General features: G+C 35.6%; 1 protein-coding gene across 9 annotated transcripts in view; it reads left to right on the forward strand.

Annotated features, from left to right (window-relative positions):
- FER (FER tyrosine kinase) overlaps positions 1-26,778 on the forward strand; it is a 196,501-nt gene that overhangs the window by 122,104 nt on the left and 47,619 nt on the right. For 7 of the 9 annotated variants that reach the window (XM_075020214.1, XM_075020208.1, XM_075020213.1 and 4 more), the window contains 4 exons: positions 110-166; positions 3,167-3,282; positions 4,897-4,991; positions 21,591-21,714. In XM_075020214.1, the coding sequence (XP_074876315.1) occupies positions 110-166; positions 3,167-3,282; positions 4,897-4,991; positions 21,591-21,714 (392 nt within the window). Of the gene's footprint in view, positions 1-109; positions 167-3,166; positions 3,283-4,896; positions 4,992-5,103; positions 5,193-21,590; positions 21,715-26,778 lie in introns of those variants that run through there. The other 2 variants (XM_075020215.1, XR_012648927.1) reach the window with 2 other exon arrangements.

Raw genomic sequence — 26,778 nt, forward strand, 5'->3', positions numbered from 1 at the left:
TGAATATAATGCTTCTTTAGCTCCATTTCTGCTGAAATGTATCTTAATAGAAACTGTATCTCACATATTTGTACAGACTGACAATTCTGTTTTCCTTTTCTTTCCATAGGATAAGAAATGGGTTCTCAATCATGAAGATGTCACACTGGGAGAATTACTGGGCAAAGTAAGTAATCAAGTGAGCTAAATAACATTTAAATAAGTATATATTAATCATTAAGCCTATATATTTCCTATTTGCCTTATCGTTTAAATTACTGTGGCATGCAATTTTTATATCATTTTACTTTAATACACAAGACAGCATTGTGCTTTAAAAAAATGTAAATCACATTTACTGGTAAATTATATAACATGTGTGCTGAAAGTCTTTAACTAGCATTTTTTCTTTTGGAAGGCTTTTAAGCTAACTAGATTTCTATAAAGCATGATGTGGCTGGTTTACTTTGTGTGGCCTTACAAAAAGTGTTGCAAAATATAAATAAAAACATAAACATTTATATTTTTTATATAAAATTATGTATAAAAATTTAATATAAGATTATTAAATCAGTGTTGAAATAAATGTTTGTTGCTTTTGTATGATTTACTGAATGTTAGGTAACTTCACAATCGTATATGTAATAAATTAATTCTTGTATAGTGTAGTTTATATCACAAATTCTGCTTAGGAGCTGTAAGTCTTTAAAATCAGGTAAGCCCTGTACCTCACTTACATTTTTAGCACCTTTGAACCTACAAAAACAGTTGCAAGTGCCACTCTGGACACAATGTTCCAAAAGATTTCCCAAAACCAAAAAAATAGGCTAAAATTGGGAGGAGACAAATGAAAGCAATAGTTGCCTTCTTACTATGATACATACTAAAAGAATTGATAAACTGTTCAAGAAATGGTGGAATTAAATACTGACAGAAAATACTGTTACCCAGGATAAAATCTCTTTGGCAGCATAAGATGACAAAAAGTATTATCTACTGGTAGGCAGAGCTCTGTCTGCATAAAATACAGGTGCTGTGACAGCTTCACATTCTTAAAGAGAATAGTATCAAGGGAGAAAAATAAAGTTGTTTCAGGCATTAAAAAAGCTCAGTCATGCTAAAAATAAATATGAATTAGCCTTGATGAGTAAAGACAGTTAAAGCAATCTGAGAATTTATTAATTTAGTAAACTGAATTGACAAGTGCATTGCATGTTTTTGGCACAAAGCATTTTTAACATTCAGTAAAGACAACTTAGTACTTAAAAGTGATTATAGAAGAATATGTTCTTTAAAAAATATAGGTTAAAAACTTTATTGGAACACAGTATAAATCTGTTATGCATCCAATTCTAAAAAGGTATAGTCAAACTAGAAAAGGTAAGAGTGACAGGACCATCAGCAACCATATGACAAAATGTTAAATAAACTACAGCTGTTCACCATGGAAGTGAGGAATCTGAGGGTCTATAAAATCTTGAGTGGCCTGGAAAAGATGAGGAGGAAAATAATGAAAGTTTAATGCATAAAGGGATGCAAACTTTAGAAAAGAGAAAGATTTTCCTTCACCTCAGGAGTGAATGGTCTGTTTATTTACTCAGTATTAATTCTATAATACCCCACAAAATGAAAGTTATATGAAAGGAACATGTTATATTAAAAATCATGTCTCTAATAATAATTGAATATTTTAAATAAAGAAAATAAGCTTTTTCAATACTTAAATAGTCCTTAAGGTGGGTTCAGCTTTCACTGTTAAATACTTCTGACCAGAAGACTAGAGGAAAAGTGTGTTGGGAGTGACTCAGCTTCTTACCTTTGGGTACCTTGTGCCATTTTAGATATTGGAGGTAGTCCTGGCTTTAGAAGTGCTCTTTTAGAACGGCAGATTGCTGCCACAGATCCTATGCCTTGCTTGCCAGCTATATTTTCCTTACCCTAGGGTATGTAAAATAATACTGGAAACCTGTGTTTAGGCCTAAATTTCTTCCCTTGTTACTAACAGCACATTACTATTTTCCATCTTTTTTCCTTTTTCTGTCTTCTTCCTTTGGCAATACTGTATTCAAATGAATGATGTAATGAAATCTTCATCATGCAGGAAAGGAAAGAATACATTTCCAGCAGAGTTTGTTGGTTTTTGAAGTCATGTGCAGCCCCAGATACCAGGACACAGAAGTGGAATTCATATGGAAATTTATCAGACATAGATTTAAAACTGAGTTTTATTTATTCTTCGGAAAATACAAAACCTAACTAAAAGTACGGGATCGTCAGTTTTCATTCTTTTTCTTCTCTTGGGTTTTTTCACCTACACCAGTGTTTTGTTATATACCCCACAATTTCCTTCTTCCTTCGATTTGTGTCCTAATTAATTTTTCTTTGTTTTTATTTAAGTAAAAAATACATCTGATGGAGATTATTCTATGGTCTTTATTATTTCAGTTTTCTTCTATGAAAGGTAAAAAAATAAACAACTTACCCTGGGGGTGTGTTGTTGAAGACCTAAAATATCTGATTGTAGAAGGAGCTGCTTCCTAAAGTCTTGTCCAAATGTGAGGCCTTACATACTTGCCTTTATAGAGCTGCACTGACCTTAGCTTTTAAAAATATCGCAGATCACATAACTTTTTCAGGGCAGACACAACCATACCTTTTTTTTGCTGTGGTTTTAATTTATGATCAAAATTAATATTCAGTGTTTTCATTTTTCTTATTTTGCATATTTTCTTTATGTGAGAATGTTCATGTTATTATGATGTGTTTTCTCCCAGTTTCAAAGATCATCTTTTGGTCTCTTACAGAGTGCAAGTTAAAAGTTACTGATAAAATACAATAGTGTGAAAATGAAAGAGTACAGGAGTAAGAATAAAAAAAAAAAAGTACTGCTATCAGTGTCTGTTGACTTTACTCAGAGGTTTTATGAGAAAATTATAATTACACAATTAACGGGTTTTTTTCTCTTTCAGAAAGGTTAAAGTAGAACTCATATGCTGTGTCCATATATTAGATGTACTATGTCTGTGTGAACTACATTGTGTGAGGGGCAGATACTGGAAGAAAACCTCTTTTGGCTTCATAAACACATTTCAAAAGTTCTGTTCCAGTTACATTAGCTGTCTGCATTATTTTTCTGGGGATTTGTGAAGATTTTGCTTACTTAGAATATTTTTTTCCCCAATTTCAGGGTAATTTTGGTGAGGTGTATAAGGGAACATTAAAGGATAAAACTCCTGTTGCTGTAAAAACTTGTAAAGAAGATCTTCCTCAGGAACTGAAAATAAAATTCCTGTCAGAAGCCAGGTAGGTTCTCTAAATTTAATTGAAAGATATACTTGTGGATTTTTTTTTTGAGTTTTATTACTAGATGGATTTACAAAATCTGACCTTCAGAAAAATTCAAATATGCAGTAGTCAAACTTTTTCCTTCTCTCTCTCCCTCAGTACATTCCACAACTGTTGCCCTGGTAACTAAACACAGGCATTTTTAATGTGTGAATGCAATAGCATCTGCACTTGCTGAAACTACCTCTTTGTCAAAGCAAGTTATGCCTATGAAACACAACTTTGTTGTTGTAAGTGCTTCCATTTAGAACTTCTTCTGAGATGTGCCATGAGGATTGCTATAAGAAGACTGGAAGATGCTGTTAATTTAAATGTGATTATAGCAGTCATGAATCCTACCTTACATGCATGACTAATAGAGCTGATCAAACGTGGCTAGGTTACTGTATAAACCCAGTTTAGTAATTTCCTCTTTGTAAGAAGAGTTCACTCCAATAGAGGTATTTTATGCTGTGTCAGGCAGCATATGATTGCACACTTATTTTTCAAATGACAATCATGCCACAATATGCTACAATTCTGAATGTAGGCTGATGTAGATAGGTCGATTCTGAGACCTCAGGGTAGAGGGGTGTATTGAGATAATTTCACAGTTGTTTAAATTAACTTGCTGCCTCTTGCTAAGAAGCTTCATATGTTTTCATTTTCACTCCCAAACTAGTATGATCAATATGGAGAAGTAAAAGATACTATCTACATTTAGAGACTGAAGATCAGCCACCGTTATCTATTGAATAATTTTAAACAGCTCATAACTTGGCAACTGCAGAGATGTTTCATTTGTTAAGCAGTCTGCAAATAATGGAGTAGTGTTAGTCTGGGGGGAAAAAAAAAAAAAGTGTTCTCACTAAATATGTATGTACCAGGTAGGTTAGTATTTTATTCTTGATCCTAGGAGAAAAAGGAGAAGGAGGAGATCCTTTAAGTCAGCAAATAGTAGAAGGAACATTTAAGTTACAATGTCTCTGTAGAATTCTTCCTTGCCCTTCATTTCACTTATAAATCATAGCATGCTGTTTTAGACTGCAAATATTCTTATTAAAGTACTATGTAACAAGATGTAAATGTTTTCATTTAATTCCCAAAATTAAAATTGCTGTCTTTATATTAATCTAAAACTTATTGTATTAATTAATCTCTTAAGGTAAAATTGGAATGAGTGTGCTTTTGAGAAGTGCAGCAGGGAAGTGTAGAGGCATGCTGTGCATGCTTTTTTTGATGTAGCTCTGCTTCAGGTCCATCACTGAAATGCTGTTTAATTACAAGAGTTCTTGAGAAACTGCAAACCTGTCAGGGCATTTTTCAGTTATATAAACAAATGTTATGTAGACAAATGGTAAAATTATGGTAAGAATAATACAGTGTTCAATCTTGATTTATTAGTTAATTGGTATGCCCTTTGTTTCAAACAGAATTATGATTGATCTGTTACATTGATTTTTTTTCTTTATGATAACAGTAATGACATGTTCCATTAAAATAACAGTAAGGGTTTAAGATATTTTCATACAATATTTAATCAGTTTGTAAATAAAGTTTATTAATATAATAAACTTACTGTGTGTTTTGCAGAATACTCAAACAGTATGATCATCCTAATATTGTAAAACTTATAGGAGTTTGCACACAACGACAACCTATTTATATTGTTATGGAACTTGTTCCAGGTAATTTTTTTCCTTTTTTTTGCAGCAAGCTTTCATAAGTATTGTTTCCATAATGTAAAATGTATTGTTTTCTATTTGTCTTTATCTGTGTTCTTATGACTGATCTCAAAAGTGACCTGTGTTGCGAATCTTTGGAAATATTAGGTTCTGCTAGCTTTGGAATGGAGTGAGCTCCACAAATCTGTTGTGAGTTTTTCTGTAGCCATTCAAGACAACAGAATTTGCTGAACTTAGCTCTATCTTCATTTACCTCCTGACAAGATATTACATGGTACGTCCTTTAACAACAGAGTTATGTAGTGATGTCAAGATACTTGTATTTAAAGTAATTTCACACCTGGGTAATGTTTCAATTTTAATAACTCAGATTTTAGTAATCTTTGGTAATATAAGAGGTTTTTTCTTTACCAAAATATATCATTTAGTTTATGGGTTGCTATTAATTTATTTTTGGAATCTTGAGCTGATGTTATTCATCAATGGCTGGAGAGAATTTCAGATTGTTGGGATGATATCAGCTTTTGGGCAATTTTACCTTTTTGTTGGTTTTCTCAGCAGCTGGAAAATGGGGGGTTTGGTAGCCTCCAGTACTGCTTAATATGCAACAGTGTATTTGTTTTATATACCACTGGATTTGTCTTCAAAATTATACAGCAAGCTGTTTTAAGAGCTGTTTCATTCATGAAGACTTAGGTTGTTTGTAGTTCTTGAGTACTGGCTTTAGTACAAGAGCACTGATGAAATCTTTGACCTATTGGAATTTTCTGCCTTTATTCAATTAGTTTATATTAGATTATTTTATTTGTACGTATGATTAACTTCATTAAAATGGAGGCTAAAAGCAGTGTCCTGTGTTTTAAGGCATACTTTGGTAATCAGCTTCTCCAGACATCTCTGAAGATAAAAATAAATCCTGATCTTTTAACACCTTTATCATTCTGGTTCAGGGTTTTCAGAGCCTAGGACAAGTTGTTGAAACATACTAATACAATTCAAGGAGGAATTAGTGGGCACCTTTCTCTGATTCTCATACCTATTTTGCAGTCCGAGTCTATCCAAAAATTCTTCTGTCTCCTGGCTTTAAATTTGCAAGAAACTTCTTAATTCTTATCCTGTTTTGCTGCTCCATAAATCCTCTGGCTAGCTTCCGTGCTTGCCTGCCCGCCCTCATAAACACTGTACTATGATCAAGCCATCACATTTTTCCGTATTCTTTTACACCTTGGCTGACACACCATGAAACTGACCAAATCAGCTAGAAATGATGAGGATGCCAACTCTGAAGAAGTTGGCAGAGGAAAGACAAAACACTTACTTAGATCAGTTCAGAGAAGCTGTGATTCTGATATTACTGGTTTTCTGTTTTCTAATGGCAAGTTTGGATGAGATTACTGAAAATAATAATTAGTGCTCTGATTTGGTATTTAATGCTGCCGTTTGAAGAATGGAGTAGTGGTAGGCTTGTTGACGTGCACTCAACGCTTAACTTTCTCAGTACCTGCTTTGTCTGTGTTGTCTTAAATGGGTTCATGCTTGAAGGTGTTTAAGCAGTTTAACTCTGACATTCTTTTTAATAACTAAAAGTGACATGTTTTAGCTTAGAATTGTATTCTGTAAATGTATGGCTGAGAAGGCATGTAATCAATAAATGTCTGACAGGTTTTTCCCTGAGGAAAAAATTAGAAACATCTCCATAAAATATGGAATTTCTCTTGTGTTTTCTGAGTTCTGTTTAATGTTTGAACTTTTTCTACTGGTTTTATATCCCAAATACGTATAGTCTGTACACTTGCTATGTCTTTTGAGACCACTATGGTGTGGCTCAGTAGCAGCTAGTTCTGCTTTTCATTCCAGATTCAGATTTCAATTCAGATTCTTAATTTGTTCACGTATTAAAAATGTATTTTGAGACTTAGCACTTTATGTGGAGAGGTGCTACTCTGTTAGTGATTCTGTCATAAACTGTCTCTGCAGAGAAATCTTTTTCCTCTGTTGCAAATGTAAATGGGATTAAAAACTGTGCATCTGGATAAAGTAATCAGTGAAAACAATAGAGAAGGTGGCAGATGCATATTTAAGCATCTGTGCATCTATTGTTACATGCAAAAATAACCCAGATGTTGCCAAGAGATAACAGGGAAATAAAGCAAGTTGTCAAAGACAATTATCCTTGGTAAGTAGATCCCTCTTCTTGGTGTGTGTGTTAACATAACAAGTGACACATGTCCTAGAGTAAGAATTACACTGATAAAGAAATTTCAAGATGGGTGATGTAGCAGGGATTAACTGAAATAATAAATAGGTAGCAGACCATGTTGGAGATTCATAGGCAAAGTGAAAAGGTAGATGAGAAATTATATATGTTAATTAAAAAGAACTGTCATTTACTTTCTATTCACTTATTTGCTGTTGGTCATACTGCTCTCACTGTCTATGTCCACCCAGTGTCAATCCATCATAGATCACTCCAGTACAGAAAGACTTGATTATCATTTTCACAATTTACCACCTGTCAAAAAATGAGGAAAATATCTTAATGTAATGCATATCTGTATGATATAAATCCTCTTTAAGGTATGCATATGTGGAAAAATACATCCTATCTCCCTGCCATTGGCTGGGTTGCTAGGGGCCCGGTCTCTTCTCAGTCTTGTCCTGCAGGTCTTTCTGCAGGAACCTCTACAGGTGGGAAGGGAAGGAACATCCTGTAAGCAGAATGTGGCATCTTTTTCTAGAGTTAGTTGGGACAAGGTTACTCTAGTCCTTCTAGCTTCTTGGACGACATCTAATGAGAAAAACAGTCCTTTAAACTGAGAAAGGAGAAGGCTTGAAAAGACAGAACTTGTCTTAAACGTGTTCATGCTTGAACACAAAAACTTACAGTTTTTGTTACTGTAACCGTATTTTTATGATGATACCATTGATGATGACGAACTTAGGATGCTTTATCCACCAGATTGAAAAAATAGGAGTAAGAGTCTTAATGATTTTTAAAAATTAAGCTGCGCGTGATTCTTATATTTTAACAAAGATGTGTTTTACAGTTGTCTAACAAAATATGCCCAATGACCATCACAACATAAGCTTCTTTCTTGCATTTTAAAGAACATTTATCAGGCAACTTGCATTTTAATATAGTAAAAAAGCTACTGGAATATTTTTTAAAGAGCTGAGTGCTCTTGTTTTCCAGGTAAGCAACTGGTACTATTGCCCAAGACATATAATAAATAATTTCTCTGAATACAGAGGAGCTTATTTTGCCAACTGTTTATTCTTTGTGACACACATACCACAAATAAAAATCTCAGTAAGTTGTGGTGGCTACCTCCTAATAAGAAACCCCAATCAGTATTCTAAAGAGCATTATTTGGGAGGTGTGTGCTTCTGTTTTGTGTAGGACAGTATTTATTTATTGTATAATTTAGATTTATTATTGCTTTCTAAAAGCCATTATTCTAATTGATAAAAAACAAACTAATTAAAATATTCTCTATCATATATTAACAGAAGCTAAAATGCATGCAGCAACAATATCCTTCATATATACTTGGAAAGTTACATGTATAGAAGGGATGTGACATAAAACTGCTGTTCAGGAATTTAGAATCAGAGTTACCGAAAAATAAAATTAATTATTTTGGAATCCTAAGCAAATTGTTCTGCCTCTGCTCCCCTCAACTTCCCCAAATTGCTAAGATAGCCATTGAAATTGAGTCAATGAGTCAATTTTTTTTTCTTATAAATATTTTATATATTTGAAAGTTAACAGAGTTCTATAGAAAAATCTTACTTGCAGGCTTAAGTTATGCTAGCTAGCTGCTGTGAAAAAGCAATTTAGCAAAGCAAGTGGTTTCAAAATGTTGATTTGTGGTTGCATAATGGATAAATTTGTAATAAACTTTAAAGCACTCTTGCAAATAATTAATTTTATTCTTTTTTACCTAAATGACATTGAAATACTAACTAAAAATTACTAGTGCCCAGATCCTTACAAGGACCCAATGCTGAAGTTGCTGTGTGGCTTCTCAACTGCCATGTAATAAAAATTAACCTGAATTTTACAGTGGCAAAGTTTTTTGTCTGTGAATTTTTTAGTAGACTAGGAACACAGAAAACAACTCTCTTCGGAAATGATCTTTGTTACAACATTTTGTTAATGGAGAACTTCTTATAGAGTTTTCCTCATCTTGTTAGTTATGACTTTTTCTCTGTGACAACTGTAGTTACTGCTTTGAAAATACTAAGACTGCTAGAAAGATAGAAAATTTGAGGAGCGCAATACCCATGCATTTATATGCTGATTTTTTGCATGCATTTTGTGTTCCTGATAGAAATTGGACTTCTGTTTCTTTTTTGCTGTACACTTACCTTTGCTCATATTTTCCGATTTCATATTGCTAGCTTCTACTCTTCACATTCTATTAGGACTCTTTATTTAGGATGGGCCTGAACAATGTATTATGTGCATGGCTTCTGCACTTGAGTGGTAAGTCAGATGTGCTGGTTTCTAGGTACAGACCCTCAAGTATTCTCAGCTCCCTGGGCACGTGGTGTGATGTCTTGAGCCAGAGAACACATGGTGTGACATCCAGAATTAGTGTAATTTCTTGTAGAGTTCTCTGCACAGTGAGCCACACCATCTAATTTGTTGAGCATTTGCTGATCTTCTGCGTAGCATATGCACAGTAAGTAGGATGCATCCAGTGGAAGACTGTGTTCTAATAGTAAGCTGTTATTCAGGTAAGGATCCTGTAAACTTGGTTTATGACCCCGGGCTTTACCTTGCAGCAATACTTGGAGAGAATACAGCGTGTAAATTCTCCCTACTGATTCTGACTCCAGTGAGGCTACTGAATAAAGAAAAAGAGTATTTGACTGCCAGTTTCTTCTTCTGTCTCCACTGCCCAGGAGCATATTTCAGATGCTGTGTTAGCACATAGGTGATAAGAACTCCATGCCAAAAAGGCATGTTTTATTTTACAATACAGTGAAGTGAATCTTGCTGTAATTGCAGTATCATGCAGTGAGTTTTAAATCCTGCATTGAAGGAATAGAAATTATTCAGATCAGCTCCAGGAGAAGCAGAGTACAACTCTCAAGCAGATGTATACTGCCCAAGTACTTTCAAAAGTTCTGCTTAGAAAAATTATAATATTGGAACCTGTTAGTATTATGAAGAACTCTGATAATCATATAGGTTGCTATTCTTCCTTTTTTTTGTACTACTTTATATTGAAATTTTGGCTAAGATGGTTTGATAAGGTTTGTTGCAAAGGTGGTATTTGATGGAGTTGTCTTTTCTGGTATCTTCTGATCTAAAAATATGAATACTGCATTATTTCATAATGTAATACAGTTAACTTGTTAATAATCTGTTGTGATACATTTAGAGTATTCAGGTTATCCTAAGAAAGACAGAAGAAGTTCAAGTGAGAATTGCTAATGAATTGCAGGAAAAGAAACCCCGTATGTTGTGATTTGAAAAATGCTTGATGTTAGTATAGAGCCATGAGTTTGTATTGTCATATGGACTTGACCAAACTGATTGAAAAGTAGTGTGGTAAAGGTGGGATACTGGTCTTAAAATTGTTCGGTGAGGGTTGCTGCATATTCGAGACTGTGAATGTAGTCCTTCACCACAGGAATTTGGTAAAGCAGATAAGCCTTTGTCAGGGATGGTTGCCAAAATGAGGAACAGCAGAACTTTGTGTAAAAGTATGGTTTGTAGTACAGTGTAAGGAAGCATGTAACTTTCTGTGATGCCACATCAGTCTAAAAAACTGAGCATTTTACTCTCTTTTCTGGGTTATTTTATTCATTTTTCTTTGCTCTATGCCTGTTTTCCCCACGGTTTTTTTGTGCTTTATCCTGTGTTGTTGACCTTAAAGCTGAAGAAGGGGAGGTAATTATGAGGAGATGCTTTGGTATTCAGAACAGGAAAAGAACGATTTGCTGGTGTCTCTTAAGGCCACACAGGGCATAAAGGAGTTTTCATAACAGTTCATTTTTAGCAAATTCAGATGATGATCAGAGAGACTGCCTGGAACACTGCTAGCATTATCTGTAAGCTGGCCAGAGTCCAGACTGATAACCTGAGACAAATGGATGCTGGATTTTGATAGGGTGTAGAGAAGATTATCAGGAAAATGGTGAAGGGCTTGACAAAACCTGCTTCCTGTTCTTTTCTCCTTTCCGAGTGAACTCAGCATCTTTTCTTGGAAAAAGACAGGAAAAGAAGAAACGAGAATACCCTTCTCTTTTGCCTTTCCTCACTATATCTTTCTGGTCCCAACTTCTCTCTTAGTGATCATGGAACTTATTATCATATTTCTACTTGGAGAATAAGGGATTTTAATTCACTGAAACACTCCAGGTCACTTAACTGTGTTTTCAGCTGCTCTTAATTTATCATGCAGTCTCCCATATAGTCAAAAACACATTGCGGGAGTCCCTTTAAACTTTGAATGTTTTTTTCTCTTGCTAGGTTTAGGGGAGAAAACAAATCCAAATGTAATCTGTAAGATGCAAAAAGCAATCCCAAGCCACAAAATTCTTTCTGCTTCTTTATGTTCATTTCAATCAACTTGAATTTTAGCTTGCCCTGAAAGGAGAATTTAATCTAGAGATTGGAACTTGGCATGTTCATGAACTGTGTGTTCTATAGCGGGGCGTTTTGAAGATAGGTATGTAATCCTGTGGTGCAGATACCACTTCATGCAACTATTTCAGCAGTTTATCTTGTAGAACCTTCAAAGGTACCTGTGTCCCTCCAGCAAAAAGAGTCTGCACAGGTTGTCAAGATAAACACCATCATCACGCCTGCACCAGCTCTCTCAGGAAGGATTTGTCCAATTGACAGTAGATGCAAAAATCTGTAGATGTTCCAATGATTGATTCAAGGTAGTAGAAGGAAACTTGCAGTCACATTTTTTGTGACCTAATCCTTTTAGCTGTTGGACTGTTTATTCACAAGCTGATAGCCTACTTTCTGTTTCAGGGTTTTATATATTTAAACATTTTTATAATCAACATATTTAAAATTACATCTCCAGAAATATTTTGAAATAATTTTCTTTTTGCTAAGTCAGGCATTCAAAAATAAGCAATTAGAGAATCTGGCTTATCTGTTGAGTCTCAATTTAGCTTCCTCTAGCATATATGTTATGATAATATAATAAATTATGAGGATATTACATATTAAAATATTATGAAAACTAGATCTCCTTTCTGTACCAGATCCTTACTTCATACAGTTCTGAACAGTTTTCCAGGAGTTGTTTCTTGTTTCCAAATCCATTCTGTGGCCATAGACCTTATTTAGTCTATTCTATCAGTGATCTGCTCTGAGTGTGGTTCCCACACCCCCTCCCCAGTGGGCATTTCTGGACATTTTTTATTCTAATACTAAATTTGATAATGGATACATGGTTGCAAAAAAAGCAACTCTCTACTTAACTGGACACAGAGTTTGTGTTCCTTGTTTTATTTAGGCTTATGCTGACATACATTAGAGTAGATTTGCTGAAGACTTGTAGCTGGAAACGGGTTGAGCTACGCTTGAAGTATGTGTATGCTATGGCTTACCTGAGCCTAAGGTTAGCCCTGCTGTCTCTGTGGTGCAGCTGTTTTCATACACAGTCCTGGAATGCTGATCGATGCTGAAAAAAATGTTAACTTTTAGTTTCACATTGTGTTATTCAGCTGCTGTGTTTTCTACTTTGTATCATGGGTTTTTTTCTGTTTCCTTCTTCTAGAGGTAGTGAGATCTCTACAGAGACCATTCAGGTTTTTCCGAATTGCTTCTCTTCAGAGATGCCTTAAAACTTTAGTAAAGCTTTGCATGATCTGCCGCATTGGTTGTATTGTGCATCCTCAGTAGCTGACTTTTGCCAGCAAATTTCAGACCTGTGTCCTATCTTACAGTCACATCCTGAATCTTTACTGCATGCTGTCAAAATCAGTGCAACCAAAAAATACCGGTCAGTCACATTATAGACAAATTCAAATTAGAGATAAGGTGCAGATTTTTAACAGTGATAGTAACTGTCTGGCTTTGTGTTCCATTCAATTCTTTTTTTGTCTAGTCAGATAAGTTATCTGGCTCAATAGCCAGCTGTTGCTAAATCAGATAAGTTATCTGGCTCAATACCCAGCTGTTGCTAAAGCCACCTTCTGTCTACCCTACTGTTTCTCTTCACACAAATATGTCCCCTGTCTGTTTCTCTAATTTTTGTGTCTTACTTTATCCTTTCCTCTTGCATTCAGCTAAGTTTCCAGCTTCCATTTTTCTTTGTCTCTGCTTCTCTGCAATGTGCCATGCTTCTGCCTCTGCCACCTCTCTCTTGTTGGGCACATCACCCTATGAACCAGACAGACACCCTCCCATGGATTCCTTCTCTCCATATATATGTCAAACTTCACCCTCTCCCTCCCAGCCCTCTTGTAGTACACATGAACATGCACTCATACAGACCCCATTTCTTCTTCCTCTCTTCCCTTCTTCTTAGTTTTGTACATTCATGTGTGCCTCTGCTGCCCTATTTGCTGCGTGGTTCTCAGCTGTGAGGATATTAGGAGAAGAGCGGGAACTGTCAGATTCCTTTGTTGGGGTGCAGGTGGTGGTGATTAAAAATTCCTTTTACCGTAGAGCTTCTCTATTTGATAAAACAAGACCAAAGCTCCACTATACATTTTTCTTTTATTGTAACATTTGAGACCAGAGTTTGATTTTATCTTTTCAAATATTTTAGGCTTTGATGATACTGTACTTTGTATCAAAATTATACAAAAATAAACCAGCAAGTAGATGAAACTAGAAAATCTGTTTGAAAACTAAATAAAAACAACCAAACATAAAAAGTCAGCAAAGTGTTTTGGTAGCTGCAAGAACTTCTGTATGCATCTTACTTCTTTAGTTTTATTTGTTCGTATTCCTTCACATTATTATTTTTGCTTTACCTAGAACAACTTTCAAGTTAAATATCTATTATTTAATGTGTCTGCATTTAAAAAATGTTCATTGTTTTTCTTTAGATTAAAAAAACCCTGTTCTTTATGTATGTTCTGTTTCACATGGGCTATCACGACTTTGGAATCCTTTTCAAGACTAGTGATTATTGTTTTTTAACCATAGTACAATTACAGGATTTAATGAAACAAAACTGAATGGAAGACTTCCTGGGGGAAGATGATTCTCCTTTTAGTTAATTTCTGAAGTAGGTTGTATCTACCCACTCATAGTCCTATGTCCTCATAGCCACAATACCAAAACAGAGTCCACGTAGTCTGGGCAGGATTATTTTGTGCAAGCACACAGGACAAGGGATGCTGGCTATTGATGTCTCGCTATGATTTCTGGTTTCTTCTTGAGAGATCATAGAATCATAGAATCATTTAAGTTGGAAAAGACCTTCAAGATCATCGAGTCCAACCATCAACCATGCCCACCAAACCATGTCCTGAAGTACCCCATCTACTTGCTTTTTTAATACCTCCAGGGATGATGACTCAACCACTTCCCAGGGCAGCCTATTCCAACATCTGACAAGCCTCTCAGTAAAAAAAAATTTTCCTAATATTTAACCTAAATCTCCCTTGCCTCAACTTGAGGCCATTTCCTCTCATCGTATCACTGGTTACTTGATAGAAGAGACCAGCACCCACCTCACTACAACCCCCTTTCAGGTAGTTGTAGAGAGCGATAAGGTCTCCCCTCAGCCTCGTTTTCTCCAGACTAAACAGCCCCAGCTCCCTCAGCTGCTCCTCATAACACTTATGCTCCAGGCCCCTCACCGACTTGGTTGCCCTGATGATCACAGATTTGGTTTTGAACAGGCTTTTATGCCATTTGGGAATAAGTAGTTAATGTGGTAGGATCGTTGGCTGCACACTGTAGCTTATTTGATCCACCTTATATCTAAGGCGAAGTTGCTAACCATTGTCAGTATTTTCCTCATGTTGAATATCACATGTCTATAGTCTGCCATCCTGTTAAAAGGAAGTGACATAGTACATATAATGTGTTGTAACCTTTGTCTCAACTTCATTTTATAGTAGTTATTGTGCTAGTGAGTCATGTCCTTTGTGGTCTACTCACAGGTCTTCTGCTAAAAAGTCATCTGCATTGCAGTCCCAGTGCAAGCAACATCTTCTCTGTGTTTACCTGTTTGTTGCTGTTTATCATGTCCTTGGCTGTCAATGCACGCCATTCTTTTAACTCTTGGGTTTTTCTTTGATCTTTTGTTTTCAAATACATGCATTTCCAATGATACTTCATTACTACTTTTGTTACTATTACTATAGCAAAACTTTGCATGATTATAACAACTTTTGTTTGCTTTGCTTAACAGAAAAAATGAAGTTCTACCTGGATTTCACATTACTACTCTGTAGGCAGTTGAAAAACCTTGGGCTTATTTACAGTTTCTGTTACTACCTATATAAAATTTAAAAAAAAAAAAAAAAAGTGAAAGCTCTGCACTGCATACATACAAATGATCCATTAGTTGAAAAGTGAAGGCACACTCTTTTAAGGAAAATGAGTGCTTCAGCATTTCTAAACCATTACATTTTTAATAGTTTGTCAAATAACTGCTTACTTTCTTAAAAAACTATCTTCTAGAATTGCTACAAATGCATGTTTACTATTTTAAATTCATAGTTTTAAGTAGATGTGTTTGGGTTCATTTTGTTGATAATGTATATGGGATTGAGATACTGGGCAATAAAGAAACTCTAAATTTCTTTCTGTACGTTAGACAAAAGAATGACCATATGAATCCTCAAATTTATAAATACTTAAATACAGGTGCAGATAAAGGTCATTTAAATAATATTATAATAGCTTGTAAAATAATTATGAATATTGAATCATGGAGCTCATCTCTGTTAGGTGACCATTAAGTGGTATGGCCAGAAGCATGCTGCATCTGCATGATTAATGTGTGTATAAATATAAGAACAATTAAGTGGACTCTTTAAACAAACTGCTACTTAACAAGACTGTTTAGTAAAGGAAATTCTCCCACTTTATTAAAACTTATATGTAAGTAATAATATATGTAATTCCATATCATTCTTAATAATTGCTATTATGTTAACACATTAATATTTGTATGATTATTGTTTATAACATTAATAAAATGGTGTGATACTATATAGATATAATATGTAAATAACGTATGTCTATATATCTAGATTTCAGTAAGGGGGAGACTTCCCACCATAATTTCAAAACTATATTTTAGTTATGTTCAGTGTCAATACTTATTATCAAAATAATGCCAAGAGTGCCTAGAACAGGTAGGTAGGTACCATTTTGGGCACCAGCGCAGGAGAATACTGAAGTATGTACTCACAGTTGATTGTAAATGCCATTAAAGTCAGACATTGCCATAATTAAATATTTTGTAAATGGATTTAACATATTTCAGTGCTGTTTCTTCTATTCTGATTTCTTCTCATAGATCACTGATAGTTTTTTTTTTCTCTTGCAAAACATTAGCTTACTTTGTGTGTGCCATTAAGTGAACTGTTATATTGCCATAAAATACTACTTAACATACAGCATAAAGTTTATGCTATAAACTATGGCCAACACTAGGAGATGCTGCTATGTGGTATTTTTGCCCTCTTAAAATTTCTGCATGTAATGAGAAATAGTTCACATTCACATGAAGGACTGTTTTCAGGAATCCAATTATAGCAGGGTACTCTCATAGAGCTTCTGCTTATGTATACATTTTATCATCTACTTGGTAAAATAATTCTATCATATTAGGCAGACACTCCAGTACTGTTATTTATCCTCCTGTAAACCCAAAACAGGCAGTCGATTTCTGCTTGGTGATAATACTCTAATTATTTCTGTAGTACTTAGAGTGGTTGGAGCAAACCTCATTTCCTGCTGCTGTTGTGTGCCATTAACTGGAGTAACAAGTAGCCCTGTAGAACACAATGGAAATTCCACATATAAGAGAAAGCATTACTTACTATTGTGTACTCATCTAGTTTTGTTTCAGTTGTTTCATAGCCTTAATTGGTCTGTTTATTTCATTTCTATCAACAGCTATTATATTGGAGATAATGCTTTGACACTATATGCTGCAAATAGTGAATTAGGGCGGTTTATATTTAAACTTGTTTTAAGAAGCACATTAAAATACTATGTAGCCCTCTATGCTGATGGGTTTTTAGTGAAATCCTCTTTAACTCAGCTTTGAAGGTATTCATGTGGATGCTTTCCTATGAAGATGAATAGCTGGAACATTGGCCACAGTAGACAGTAAAAGTCAGAATTTACTAGTAATTCTGTTAGTTAAAGGACAGACACTTAAGCCTATGTTGGTATCACAATGATGAGGATAATCAGATTTAACCTTAAGTTACATATCTTTCACAGAATGAGATGTATATCACTATGCTCTTCTATTTTGTCTGCAACTAATAGTGTTTTCAAATCAATGTTGAACAGAGTATTTAAAAGACATTTTTGTCATCTCTATGCAAGGACAGATACAAGAAAACAGAACTGCTAGTGAAAACATACCTTTGCTGACTTTTTTCACTATTGAGACTCTGAGACAGATTAAGATAATTTTAATAAAACTGTGTTTTGATGACAGGCATAAAATACACTGTATACAGCTCAAGTATACTGTGCTGGTTTTGCTCAAAACTCTAGAAGTTCATACCGTACATGCCAAACACTGAAAATTAGCAGGTCTAAATCACTTTCTGATGGTATGATTGCATTGGGAAGTTACAGGCTTCTGCTCTGCAAGTTTCACATACTCTGATGTAAGGAACTGAGCAGCTTTTAATCCTGTCCAGAAATGAACTGATGAAAATTAGGATCTTAATCTGATTGCCTGAGCATATTAGAAACAAATTTATAACATGTATTGTTTCTAAATTTTTTAATGGATATGGTTAGCTTTTCTTTTGATACCTTGTTATCTTTAATGGCTTATTATTTGAGAACAGATTTTTTACTGTTGATTGTGGAGAGCAGTAACTCATTTGTAGAAAGAGTTTATACAAATTGTGAGGAATATGAATTTAGACTCACACCAATGTTGTTATAATGCTTTTTATAAATAGACCTTTCTTATGTAGAACTTGTTCCTTCACTTTTAGTACGGCTGTGTGAGAAGGTATCTTGGTTTTTTTTTTGTGTATCAAACTGAGCTTATCTGTCTTTTCAGTTCTTCATGCAGTAAGTTGTTAGAAATTCTCAGTCTTCAATTTTGGAACATTGGTTGATCAAGGGTAGGGTTTTTTTAGGATGGTCTTATATGTTTTTTCTGTAAGCTTCCTTGATTTACTGTTCTCATTCAAGTAATGCCACAATTTGTCAAGATTGGAAGACTCACATTTATAAAGGCATATAATCATACTTACTAATTAAAAGATGATTCCTATGTACAGAGCAGTGAGTTCTCAATATATAAACAAAATTATTTTCATCAGCTTGTTTTTATGTGTTGGAGGGGGGAATTGCTTCAAAATTATTGTTAACTGTCTGCTATAACCAGAATAATTCTGTTTACATGTGTAAGAAATGACACATATTTCAATGGAGTGTTTATCTTCCTTCTCTCTGGCAATACCTATTTTTTGCCAGTTACCAGACTATGTCAGTAACCTCTCAGATTAAAGGAAAGGTGATTGTTACCCAGTCCAGTTTGCAATAGTATTCTGTTCTTTTAAGATTCATCAGAATTTAAAATTCAGTACCCCAAGATTCACCCAGTCAGGCTTTGGAGATTTAATGTGTGTAACTATCTTTTGTAAAACAGAAGGTATTTCAAACTGGCTTTAGAGTCAAGGGCATCCAGTCAGCTCTTGATTTTCCATCTGTGTGTTACCCAGCATGGGGCTAAAGGGCATTGTGGGCTCCCTGCATGCCAGCAGCACTATTGGTGTACTTGGGATACAGTATTTGCTTGCTTACCTGAGGGATTCTGGTTGGCCCAATATGAGAGCATTCACGGCTTTGTGAGTAAAAAAGGTCACTCACCTTTGCTTTCATCCTTGCACTTTAACAATGTGTTCTGGCAGTCTAATTTTAAATACATAGATGATCCATAGTTTTGGATTATGTGGTTGATACAAACCCTTTGTTACTCTTACAAATTGAAAATAGACTCTATATGCCCTAAACACATTCTGTTTTGCTGTTAAATGCACTGCTTTTTAAAAACTGCCAGAAATTTGTCACTGAAGAAAGAATGCATTGGATAATTTTATTCACCTATTTAATTAGAATCAGGACATTAAGAAAATTGGAGGTTCGTAACTAGTGATGTACCCCAGGGGTCAATACTGGGTCCAATACTGTTTCACTTCTTCATTAATGATCTGGATGGTGGGGCAGAGTGCACTCTCAGAATATTTGCTGATGACACAAAACTGGGAGGAAGGGCCGATACACCAGTACTGCTGCCATCCAGAGGGACCTGGACAGGTTGGAGAAGTGGGCTGACAGGAACATCAGGAAGTTCAACAAGGGGAAGTGCAAAGTGCTGCACCTGGGGAGGAACAACCCCAGGCACCAGTACATGCTGGGGGCTGCCCAGCTGGAAAGCAGCTTGGCAGATAAGGACCGGGGGGTCCTGGTGGACACCAAGTTGAACGCGCACCAGCAATGTGTCCTTGCAGCAAAGAGGGTTAATGGTATCCTGGACTGCATTAGAAGTGTTGCCAGCAGATCGAGGGAGGTGATTCTTCCCCTCTGCTCAGCACCGTTGAGGCTACTCTTGGAGTACAGTGTCCAGTTCCGGTCTCCCCAGTACAAGAGAGACGTGGACATACTGGAGAGAGTCCCACAAAGGGCCAGCAAGATGATGAAGGGACTGGAGCATCTCTTATATGAGGAAAGGCTGAGGGAGCTGGGACTGTTCAGCCTGGAGAAGAGAAGGCTTGGGGGACTCTCATCAATGCATATAAACACCTGCAGGGAGGGTGCCAAGAGGACAGAGCCAGGCTCTTGTCAGTGGTGCACAGTGACAGGACCAGAGGCAGTGGGCATGGACTGAAACACAGGACATTCCCTCTGAACATCAGGAAACACCCTTTCACTGTCAGGGTGACCAAGCTCTGACCCAGGTGGCCCAGGGAAGTTGTGGAATCTCCCTCCCTGGAGATATGCAAAAGCCATCTGGGAATGGCCCTGGGCACCCAGCTCTAGGTGATCCTGCTTGAGCAGGGCATTGGAGCAGATGACATCCAGAGGTCCCTGTCAACCTCAACTATTATATGATTCTGTGAAAATAGAGGGTTTTCTGGCTTTTCTGTAAAATTACTGTGTTTACAAAAAAAGGAATCAAGCAAAAATTGAATCAGTGGGTTTTATTTATGGTTTACCAGGTGTTTATTTTCTGGGAGTTTTCATTAAGGGACACCCTATAAAGCCATCATATCCAGATCATTTGTACTAAAAGCAAGATGAATAAACAAAGCAGTTGGCCGCTAAAGTGCTAATCCAGTTTACACTTACTCCAACTTAATATTTGAAGGGTATTGGAGTTACACTTCATAACCGCAGACTTTTTTCTTTAATATTCTCTTATTTTATTTCTTACACTATGAAATATAAATAGAAATGGCCTCCTAAGAAAATCCCATATGAAACTTTTAATATATAGTGTCTTCTCACACTGCTAAGAAAGGCAGTACATAAAATTGTGTAACAGTGTATTGTTTGCAAAGTTACAAGAAACAAAGACCGGAGCGATGGCTGGCTACACACTAGCAAATAAATACTCTGATGTGGAAAACTCCACCATGTTGATTTTTTGTCCTTGCCTGCAACAATAAAATATATTTTAGAAAAAAATCTTTATTAATAGAGTTATATCAATCAGAATGTGGCATTGCAGTGTTTATATAATGTCTCTTCTGCTTATCTTTGTTCTAAATCAGTTCTTCAGAAACTTTTTTTACAAACACAGATTCCCTTTTGGAAATCCTCCACGCTGACCCCTTCCCCTCCTCAGACAACAGGACAGCAACTTTGTTCCTCCAAGGAAGAAGCCTATGAAGTCACAGTAATAGTTGTTTATGTTCAACTGCCAGTGTCTAACACGCAGTTAACATTGCCCAAGAAGTAAAACACTTTGTTACCCCTCCAAACACATCAGTGTAGAATTTAAGAAACACCACTGCAAATGATCAATTAAAAATTAATTACTCTCATGTAACTAATAGGACCTAACCTCTTTATTCACAATTTTTATAAACACCTACAGCAACCATTCTGTTAGCAAAATATCAGCAAAATATAATTATCACAAATTATCAATTATTTTTGTCAACAATTTTCAAATAAGTCTGTATTTAATGTACACTGGTGAAGATTTTGGGTGTATCAAAAACATGGTGTGCAGCTCTCACTTTTAAGCACCTAGTATTTAAGGGGAGTTAGGGAAACCGCATTTTGAAAGGTGAGTTCCTTCCTTTTTCTTAGGCTAGCCTCAAACTGACAGGTTGGGGAGAGCATCTAATAGCTGCATTTTGTTCGGCCTCATACCCCTAATGAGAGATAAATGTGAGTATCCTGTCTGTTGTGTCTTACTGTCCATCTGTCTGTTTTTCTAGGAGGTGATTTCCTGTCCTTTTTAAGAAAAAAGAAGGATGAGCTAAAAACGAAACAGTTGGTAAAATTTTCATTAGATGCTGCTTCTGGTATGGCATATCTTGAATCTAAAAACTGTATACATAGGTAAGGAAGATTTTTTTTTTTTCTCACTATTGTAATTTGGATCATTGGAAATGCTAGCTCTTAAGTGTATATGGTGCTTATTATCAACAGGAGTGACCCCTACAATTTAAAAAAAAAGACTACACTTTTTCTGAAAGAAGGTCATTATTGCTTGTCTAATTCAAAACTGTTCTGTTCATTTGGGTAAAAATAAGTACTACATTATTTGATCTGTATAGTTTGTTGCTATTAATGCGAGTTAAAAATTATTTTTTTCACCATAATAATTTGCATTATAAGGAGCATAATTCGTGTGGTGACAATGTATCATGGCAAAAAGCAATCTGTGAGGCTTATAGCCTGTCTGAAATTTACACATACTTGCATGGCCAACAAAGAAGTTAAGTTACGTTTGATGTGTGTTTCAGAAGAATCCACTGGTTTCTCGTATAATAAAGGGAGAAAAACTAGAATTCTGTTATGTTAAAATATTAATTGCCTGGACTGCTTTCTCTAAAATATAGAAGATTATGAGGCATTATGCTCTTGGAGTACCTTATTTCTGTTCCTACCATTTCTTTTTGTTGTTTCTTATCCAGTTTGATTGTGCCATGGTGCTGCTTAGACTCAGTTTGTGTCAAAGGAGACGTACTTAATTTCCACCTATTTTTCTCTGAGAATATCACAGTATATACCCTGCTACAATGATATAGCTGAAATATGAGAAATAAACATGATGATAACCCATTTTACAGAAAAATTATGAAGAACCAAGTTTTCCTTTGTAATATTGATGACTTCCGCTTTGTGTTGTAGAACATTTGTAGGTGAACTGTGTGCCACTTCACTTACATAATCAGGCCATTTAATATTTAGCACTGTTCTGATGAATGCTGTTATTGGAGTCCTGAGTGGCATTTCTCTTAGATTTTTATCAACAGTGAATTGTTCAGCTGCAATCATGCAGGTCAAGGAGTAGGTTTGTCTTTTAAAACATTCTTTCAACAAAAGTAAGCTCAAAACCTATTTATAAAATCTTACAGTATTGTTGTAAGTGTCATTTATGTATCTTTTGCTCTTTTTTGTGTTCAACTTGATATAAGGAAGCTTAAATGGAATAGTAATCTTATGCTGTTTCCAAAACGTGGAAAATTGTTCTGAAACACTAATTGAAACAATTCTGCAAGATCATGATATATAAGAAACACAAACTTAAAAAACCTAACTCATGGCATAAAACTATGGAGTATTCCTTTGGGGAAATCCCAGACAAGTATTGTAGGCACCATGGGGAAAAATAGGATTAAGGTCCCAACATTCTGTCATGGTAGAATGTGTTTCAGCCTGGCTCTGTTTGCCAAGAAAATAACAGCATAAAAATCAGAGCAAGTAACAGCATTAGTGATTTACACTAGCCTCATAAATGCTCTGGTGTTTAATAATTTCTGTAACTGTCAGATCAATGTTAAATCAGAAATGCCTGTTTACAACTCCTGTGTTCTTAGAAAATAAAACCAAGGGGAAAAGTAATAGCCGAATAACTAAAACTTACTATTATTACTGTGTAATGTCTTAGCTGGTAATTGCAATTGCTGAAAAAGAATATGGTATTTATCCTTTAAATGCTAGTGCAATGCCTGCAAAATAAAAATTTTAGAAACAATTCTTTTTGGAGAAGTGCTCTCTCCACCCCCCCCCTTTTTTTTTTTTTTTTTTAACTCTGGAAAAAAGGGTATCCTTGCTCATATGTGTGGATTAGTACTGTTCTAACTACTGTAGATGACAGTGTGGCTTCAGTGTATCTCAGGGCTGGCAGTTAGCGGTGAATAGGAACAGCTATTCTTAAGGTGTGTTTGCAAAACTAATGGTGATTCAAAGAATGTATTTCAGTGAGAAGATATATGTAGCTATGTCTTACCACATGAAGATTTCATTGTTTCATTGTTTTCAGTTAGAAAGCTGAATACAAATGTCATATAGATCTCAAGTCAGGAAAAAGAGCTGTAATCTGATGTGCTTTGTTAGTGCCATAGACTTGCCAATGCACACAAGCCTGGGTTACACATACTATGGTACAAGTAGTGAGAAAAGTTCTTTCCCGCTATTTACTTTCTAACTTTCAAAATCTTCACAAAACATGTTTATTATTAACACAGATTGTCACAGGAGGTTATCAGAGAGCGCTACCACTTTGCTTAAAGGCAGAAACAAAATTTTTAGTAAACCTATCCTGAAGGAGACTACCGTTTTAAAGTGCAACCAAGCAAGCAAACAGTATCTTCAGTAAAACCGCTTATTTTTATGAAACACACAGGTTAATAAATCAAAATATGTATTTCCAGTATTACTTTACCAATCTTATTTTCTGGGATATTCAAGATTATTTTTGTATTTATGTGGTTGGCCATAATATGTGCTTACTATGTTTGTGAGATAATTCTTCTGAATTTGGTAGGTAAACGTAATGAAAATTTCTGGATCAGGACAACAACCAACTAAGTTTAGTGATTTTAGCAGTAATGATAGAGGGACTTCTGGGTGGGGCTTTTTGAGTTAGTAATACAGGTTAAATGGCAAATCCTTACTCTAAGAAAGTAGCCCATGAAGTTTTAAAAAGTGTTTTACCAAAGGCTAAACTGCATTTTAGTAGGATTAGCATACATAAAATCTTTCTAGGTCTATTCCCTGTTTGAGGAGTTTGAGCATTTATCCAGAATTTCTGGGCACCCTGGGGGATGGCTGGAGATACATTTGTCTGGAAACCCTGTGTGCCACAGGACCACAGAGCATCTGTTGCTTTGCTGGGTACTTTGAACCTGCTGCACACTAGCAGGTGCAACACTCTTGGTGCTGTGCTGCAGGTACACTAAAGAAGGGAATGACAGGCTAGTGGGGAAAAGTCAAACTGTCTCATGCTTTGTAAGCAAGCCTTTAGGTGTTCAGGACTTAGAACCCCACTAGAGTTTCAGCCCCGCCCTTGCCCAAGCACTGAAGGTGCAGCTATGTGACTGCATGGTCTGTACAAGGAATTTGGGAGCCCTTGTTCCCTCCTTTTTAGGTCAGGTAAGACAAATTAGTCAAGGGTAAGTTTAAAGTTGAGAGCATGTAGAATAGAATAGAACAATTTAATTCATTGTAAGAAGAAGTTTTAGCACTATGTAAAAAGATAGTATTTTTTTTGAAAGAACAATAAACTTGTTCTTTTTTGTCAGAAACTTCATCAACTGAAAGTGGTTCTCAGATTAAAAAAGGTAAGAAAATTAACTAGAGAGAAAGTGAACTAAGCAGCATAATGTTTTTTATTTTGTTTACAAGTCCATAGGCTTTGATTACTACTGCTTAAGAAGGATCAGTAATATATAATTAGAAATAGTCTATTATGTAGGTTGCAGCAAACCAGAATTGTTTTGCTTCATGCTATTGTTTTTCTGTAGTATTCTATTTGTTGTCTTAAAGATTTGTTCAGAATCCTCACATTTTTTTAGCAATTTAGGTGACCATAATTTAGTACCATATGTATTTGACTTGATGTTAATGTGAAACTAAAGGCTTCTCAGCAGTTTATTAAAATTTTTTCTTAATGCCACTTTGTAGTTGTAGCTGCACTAGCTATACTTAGCCTCTTTATTTTAAAATTCTATATAAATCTGTACTGGCTTTCTGAAATTGCTATTTGAGTCATACTTTGACTTAGCCTTTCAGTACTGAGGCCAGTGCAACAACTAATCTCCTCTTTTGTTTTCTATTTTTGTGTGTGCTATGGTGTTTCAGTAGGTGCAAATATAAAGTTAAAATTTGTCAGACTTAGAATGCTTAATGCATGTGAGTGATTATTTGATCGGCATTTTCATCTCCTGTAGCATCCAGATATCACTTGCTCTTTGCTCTCTCTTTGTTCTGTTAAAAGAGCAGAAATGAGTGGGCTTAATGAGAAAAAAAAAAAAGCTGCATGGAAAGATGTTATTAAAAGAAATAAGAAGAGTGGTTGAACATATACAGAACAATGTAGTCATTTCATCTCCATTTAATTAACGTGAGGTTGAAGAATTGTTTCTTGCTTTTCATTTTTACCATATGCTATTGTTTAGATAGTTCCATTTTTTCTGTTAATTAGAAATACAAGATAAGGAGGAAGATGTGAAAATTTCAGTTGGTTCAATAAGCATTTATGAGTGGTCTTCTTTTCCAGTATTTGATTTGCATGTGATGAATGCATTTTTACCATAATTTATTTTTAGTTTCCAAACCAGTCCTGTGGGAGTATAGGAGAGAAGCTGCAACTACCCGACTGAGAGAATTTGGACATGCCTATTGTTTGTTTTATTTTCCCCTCTCTTTACCACCATCATTTTGTAATGAAAATAATTAAAATTATGGTAGAATTCAGTTGGAAAAATATTTTAATACTGAGAGAAGCAATTATGTGTAGGAGTTCCTCTGTTTTTATCATTTGATGGTCAGTACAACCTTTCAAAATCAGAGACAGGTCTTTAAAATATTTCTGTGTGGAAAATTGTGTACAAGTAATACATATATAATTCTAACTGAAACTAGCAGAAATATTTTTCTTTTTTTCAGTTAGCTATTGTGCTCCTTGATAGTGTTCTGCACAGTTTGACTGCTTTACTTGAGAAGTAGATTGATTTTTACCTTGTTTAAGAGCTTTTACAAATACACTAAGAACCAGTTTATTTTTTTTTAATAATGTAATGTGAATCTCGTGAGGTTCAACAAGGCCAAGTGCAGCGTCCTGCACATGGGTCAGGGCAACCCCCGGTATCAATACAGGCTGAGAGATGAAGGGATTGAGAGCAGAGCAGAAGGACCTGAGGGTGATGGTGGATGAAAAGCTGGACATGAGCCGGCAATGTGCACTTGCAGCCCAGAAAGCTGATTGTATCCTGGGCTGCATCAAAAGAAGAGTTACCAGCAGGTTGAGAGAGGTGATTCTCCCCCTCTGCTTTGCTCTGGTGAGACCCCACCTGGAGTACTGTGTTCAGCTCTGGGGCCCCCAGCATAAGAAGGTCATGGACCTGTTGGATTGAGTCCAGAGGAGGGCCACAAAGACAATCAGAGAGCTGGAAC

This window comes from Buteo buteo, chromosome Z (assembly GCF_964188355.1).
Source record: "Buteo buteo chromosome Z, bButBut1.hap1.1, whole genome shotgun sequence".
NCBI lineage: Eukaryota > Metazoa > Chordata > Aves > Accipitriformes > Accipitridae > Buteo > Buteo buteo.